The 5,818-nt window shown below is 38.5% G+C and overlaps 1 protein-coding gene across 11 annotated transcripts; it reads right to left on the bottom strand.

Annotated features, from left to right (window-relative positions):
• LOC113463548 lies at positions 1-5,818 on the bottom strand. 11 transcript variants are annotated; one of them, XR_005507983.1, is made up of 3 exons: positions 3,320-4,020; positions 1,336-3,066; positions 1-1,130 (listed from the first exon to the last, which is right to left on the bottom strand). XR_005507983.1 is itself a non-coding variant. In XM_039118270.1 (3 exons), exons 1-3 carry the CDS (start codon positions 5,766-5,768, stop codon positions 201-203), a joined length of 822 nt encoding a protein of 273 aa, XP_038974198.1. In that variant the 5' UTR covers positions 5,769-5,818; the 3' UTR covers positions 1-200. The 11 variants fall into 11 exon arrangements, 4 of the variants coding, with proteins under 4 accessions (XP_038974198.1, XP_038974197.1, XP_038974196.1 ...); XR_005507984.1 differs by having other exon boundaries at positions 1-957; positions 3,015-3,066; XR_005507986.1 differs by having other exon boundaries at positions 1-835; positions 3,015-3,066.

Genomic DNA, 5,818 nt, shown 5'->3' with positions numbered 1-5,818 from the left:
TGATCAGCACTTCAAGCAAATTAAACAATTCATCACTTAGTCCCATATGTTAATGACAATGTGGCTATCCCTTGCAACTTTGTCAACCAGTGAGTCAAGGTAGGAACCATCAATGACCCATCCAAAGATTTCTCGGAAAAAGTATCATGCCCTTTAGTTTGGCCTGCGTTACATAACATGGGATAGCAAGTTCTCAGCCTCTAGGTCAATTGACCAGGAGGCTGCAGCCCCAATGATGATGAGAGGGGCAGTATGGGAAGGGAACCGAGAACTGAATACAAAGAAGTTTTCTTTTTGAGAACAGGAACAGCATGCCCTTGGATTGATCCGTACAGAGACATGGCATTATGAGGATTATAGACAACAGGGCAGTTGGGTTTATGAGCTCCGGGGACTGAGCTGTTCTCACGGGCTTCTTCAGCCGTCCCTGAAAATTCCTTTTGGAGGACAACGATGCTCTCTTTCTCTCTCTCTCTCTCTCTTTCTCTCTCTGTGGCTTCTTTAATTGCCTTGAAAATTCCTTTTGGAGGACCCCGATGCTCTCTCTCTCTCTCTCTGTCTGTCTGTCTTTCTCTATCTTTCTGAGTCCTCGGAAGGATAGAAAGCTGAGCCCCTGCGGCCGGACGGTTTGGGGTCTTCCTGGTTGCACTGCCAGCAACAAAAGCAAGGCAGAAAGGCAAAGCGTCCTGACCGCCCATGTGGTAAGGGTGCAGTGACCGCACGCACAGCGCCAAGTAGGGCCCATTGGAAGAGGACCCTGCTCCTTGGAGTCCATCTCTATCTCCTTTGGCGGGGCCTTGGCCACATTGCATTGCATGCTTACAGGGTCCTACCGCTGTGTCAACCACATTCCAAGCCATTTGTGAGAGGAGTGGTTTGAGCTTTTGAAGGCAGTGCCACAAAGTACTAGACCACTCCAGTGGTGGAAGCAGCTTGGAGTGGTACAGTCTACAGAGTCTAAAAGAAATAAAAGTTATATTTGCAAAGTAACTGCCCCAAAAATGGAGAAAAAATTATCTTTTCTTCTGACCATAGAGTTTGCAATGAAAAATATTTAAAAACATTAAAGTTCGAGACATTGTTATTAAACTCAAAGCCTCTCTCTCTCTCTCTCTCTCTCTCTCTCTCTTCTGTGTTTTTGTGTGCAAATGTGTGTGTGTGCTGTGGATTGGAGATACGGAGGCTGCATGACTGCATCATTATATGCAGGCGGCAGGAGGCATAGGAAAACGTTTCACCACTTACTGTCGTAATGATAAATACTTTGAAGAATAACATACCAGATGTGGGATATGCGCCTATGAGTCTCTCTCTCTCTCTCTCATACGCGCACACTCTCTCTCTCTCTCTCTCGCACACACCGAGGAGAGATCGACTCAAAGCATACATACTGTCATGTCAAAGCTCCAGGAGAATGTTAGACGGCATTCGATTGCTTAATAACCTAAAGCCCTCTGACATGTTTGAAACATATAGTTGAAGTCATTCAGCTACCTAATAACTCGAGACATTAGCGAATGAAACCTAGTACAGGTAGAGAGGGATCGATGTGTGCTGCATGTGACATAGAAAGAGTCACAGGGAATGGCTAATCTAAAAGCAAGGAGGAGCTAAGATTATATATAACTCTTTTGTCTCTTTGAAAGATTATATATCTTTCTTTTGTCACCTTCAAGTCCTAGGAAAACGGTCACAATGTACAGAGATTCCTGGCTATATATGCATGGACAAACATGAGGGTTTCTTCAGACACAGACAGTGAGAGGAGAGAGGGAGAGGGAGGGAGGTAGAGGGGGAGGAGGGAGGGAGAGGGAGAGGTTATTATGAAGAGAACTATGTTATCTAGGCAAAATATCTTTAATTCCAAGGGTACCAAGGAGAGATAAAGTGAATATATTTCGAAACAAAAGCTAACATCTATAACACTGAAGATTATCAAAACATTGTCTTTGATAAAAATATAATAAAGGCATTCATTTACTGATTACTTTGACTCGTATATCAACAATGAAAAAATAAATAGTATGGAAAATTGCTGCTTTGCAGGAAAGGAAGCCCGGATATCACGTGGTAAAATTGTTGGTAGATATTGAATATTTTTCCCAAAAACATCTGAGAAGTCGCTCCAAATGTGTGAGCATTTGTGTGTCCCATAGAGAGATGGTGGTGGTGGTGATAAATCTACAGAAATAAAGGCTATTACCTATTATTTTGTGTGCGTGTGTATGTGCGGGAGAGAGAGAGAGATCCCTCAAGTCCAATTCATATATAAGAAGTGACACATCTGAACTCGGTGAGAATCTCAGCAGAAAGAATGGTTCAGAGATAATGACTCAAAGGTGTCAATGAACTCAGGAGCCTCCAAACCTTCACCTCAGATATATATCTTGTTACAAACCAGTACCAAGAATGAATGAATCATCTATCGGTTAAGGAATAAAACAATTAAGGAGTAATGGACACTCTTTTATATTCTTTGTTGAAACGCCACCCAAAAAAAAGAGAGGGAAAACCAAAACAATATCTATTTATAAAACAAGAAAAATTCTGATCTGTGATCCCACCAAAAGAAATTTTGGAAAGTTTTCGATTTGTAAAAAAACTTACTGCTGATCCAAAGTGTTTACATATTAACGGAAGAAAAATACGAAAAGACTTTCATAAAACCATCAATTTAGAGTTGTGATCCACCATCATGAGAAGAAAAAGATCTCAAACGTTTCCTTCTACTCTACATGGGGAAGCATCCATAAAACAATCATTTGATAATGCATCTGTAAAATGATATAAAATCTGCATGAAAAATTTGTATAAAAATTTTTACTATGTAATGCTCATAAACACTTCCATTTGCATATCATCCATTATTTATAGCAACCAAATATTTGATATGCCCAGATAGGAAGACCAAAAATGTCGCTATAAGGAAATCTTATTCCTGAAATCTCAAGGATCTTCAATCCACAAAAATGGAAAGGACAAAGACAAGGGGAGAGATCACCGTAATCTTGCACCTTGAATTTCGAATCCTGACAAGGATTGTGGTGAAATAAAGCCATCGTAGCCCTGCAAGCAAAATGGAAACACCATTAGAGCCAAATATAGAATAACCTACCAATTCATCCTCCCCTCTTCTTTTCCATACATCATTCATTAAAGGAAATTCACAAAAGAAATTACAAGTGAAGAAAGGAATATGGAGGGAGGGAGAGAGAGGAAGGGCATGCTTGGCTCCTTGCACGCCACCCAAAGTAGCCAATCTCACAATAGATTGGTCTATACGTGTGGCATACAGGGAGCCAGGCATAACCCATTTCACCTGTTCCTTCTCACAATAATCTCTTCTTCACTCCACGGAGACAAGAAAACCCACTGTTTCTATAGAGAATAGGACACAAAGAACCCACTCTTCCTTCTCCCCATCATCACCACTTCACCTCTGCTTAGAGGGGAAGGGAGGGAGAGAGAGAGAGAGAGAGGAAGCCACTTTCGCCTCTTGCCACCATCACCTCCTACAGAGAGAGAAAGCCCATGTCTCCTCCCCATCACCTCCTCCCTCCTTCCATGGGAAGAAGACCCACCTCACCCACTTCCTGTAAAACCCTATACCACCTAATCTAGAGAGAGAGAGGGGGAGGGAGAGGTGAGGGGTGGGGGTGATAAGGGGTGAGGTGATGGAGGATTTATAGGCCGGAGAGAGGAGGATTTTCTTACTATAAAGTGGACAACTATTAAAATATTTCTAAAAGACCCCCTTTTTTAGCGTGTTATGTTCACCACCCACGCTCAGGAAAATCTCACCCGCATCCCTCTAAACATGGCAAGCCTAGCTAGGGTTTAGCTGGTTCTCTCTGGACCTGGCTGTAAGCTTGGGTTTGGACTTTGGATAGAGATGGATGAGAGAGAGAGTGTGGGAGCTTGCAGGGCCTCTCCCTCGGAGAACAGAAAAGCCTGCTTGCTTTCCTCACTCCCCTCTCAGTGATATTTCTTTTCTCTTATTTCTTCTGAACTGGGGTTTGTCTGGAGCACTTGGATGAACTCAGATTCTTTTCGCCAACCTTTCCCACCAATCGGAAGTAAGATAATATTTTTATTTACTATGAGCTCCCAAACTCTTTTGTATTTTATATAACTCCTCCTCGTGATCCTTATGAATTTTAAATTATTTACATTTTATAAAGAATGAGTAGTTGGGCAATGTATAGACTAATATATTGGATTTAGTGGCACTTAACTGCAAGCCCTTGAATGCTCAAGTACTTTTTGAGCAATCGTAACCAGCATATAGCCATATGTAGAATTCACTATATAGATTTTTATCATAATTTGTACCATATAAATTTGTTATCGTAGTTTATAATGAATATAAGGATCACTTAATAGTGTGATTCATATTCAGTATATTAAAGAGCTTTGAAACTAATAGCGATCATGGCCCTACATTAAGCTTTTGAGTTTGAGGGGAAACACCCACCCAAAGACGTCATCGCCAAGTAGCTTTGATGCAATTACGCATCTTCAACATGATCCTCAGACTTATTAATGATGAAATAATCATATCTTGATCTAATAATTTAACAATTATTTTTCATTCTAGCCCATAATCTTTGGGATTGCCTCTCTTCTAATGGTCAAATTCGTAAGCATTTATTTCCTGATGTAAATGCTGGCCTACTTCTACACCCATTATGCTCGGGCAATTTACAATTATAATAAAAAAAAATTATCAATCATTTCTCGAATTTAGCGTGAAGAGAATCAGGGTAAGATTATTGGTTATGTGAGGAAGTAGGTATATGTTGCTCATTAAGTAAAGCATAGACATCCAATAAGCACAATGTGCATGTGGAAACATTCAAGATTATTAAATTTTGTAGTATTATTGGTTAATTCTTTTTAAGAAAAGTATGATATGGAGTTATTAAGTATTAAACAAAAAAATACATCCGAAATTCTTGATCTTCAGTTCCATATCATCTCCATTCCTTTATTATAAGGATTTCCAAATAGTCTAGGAAAACGATTGATTTAAATTGTATTAGACTAGCAAGATGCACGCTTTGAACATATATACATATAGCATGAATTTATTCAAACTAATTGATTATAATAGGATTAGTCCAATATGATTATCTTAGATTTGGAGATTTAAAGAATCATAATAACTTCTTTGAACTTTATAATTATCTTTTTTTGTTCTAAATGATAACAAATCTATCCTTTCTTCTCGTGGTAAATCATGAAGGGAAAGAGAATTGATAGGATTGCACGCACTAAATTTTATAAATTATGAATTTTTATTAATGAATCCATAATGTAATTCAAAATGCTATTTGATTTTGCACATGATTTCTAGATGATAATACTTTGGCCAACATACAACCATAGCACGAATCCAAGGAAACTTTTATTTCTCAAAAATCAAAATATAATCGCTTAATAATTGATATTTAACATGGCTCAAATGATCTACTTGTTATACAACAATCCCTACACAAGTATGCTTATACAAAATAAGTTAACCAATAAACAACAATGATATTTCTTCAATAGTAGAGTATTTTTATGAAATCATGCAATTTTAGAGGGAAGCAAGACAATTCACACATACACTCAATTCATCAAGATGTAAACAACTGAACACATATATATAGACTAGTAATCAATTTAAAATTAACATTGTTGCAAAATTTAGTTTGTCGCAAAAGGACTAATTAGCAAAAGTAAAATACGAGAATTACTTTAGACAAGTTACCTATAGCGAACATCTCCTAATGATGAATCAATAAAGGTCCTTAGTACATATGAGTGTTAAGTT

The sequence above is a fragment of the Phoenix dactylifera genome, unplaced genomic scaffold (assembly GCF_009389715.1).
Source record: "Phoenix dactylifera cultivar Barhee BC4 unplaced genomic scaffold, palm_55x_up_171113_PBpolish2nd_filt_p 000331F, whole genome shotgun sequence".
Classification (NCBI taxonomy): Eukaryota; Viridiplantae; Streptophyta; class Magnoliopsida; order Arecales; family Arecaceae; genus Phoenix; species Phoenix dactylifera.
The sequence above is the reverse complement of the archived record's forward strand: the minus strand, read 5'-3'. Positions and strand labels throughout refer to the sequence as shown.

What these genes read in the sequence shown, in the direction of transcription:
- LOC113463548 (XM_039118268.1), bottom strand. Translation starts at nt 3,307, where the DNA reads ATGCCTGGCTCCCTGTATGCCACACGTATAGACCAATCTATTGTGAGA. An exon ending in GTCAGGATTCGAAATTCAAG is followed by an intron (nt 958 to 3,014) that starts GTGCAAGATTAC and finishes TATTTCTTTTAG; the next exon opens with ACTCTGTAGACTGTACCACT.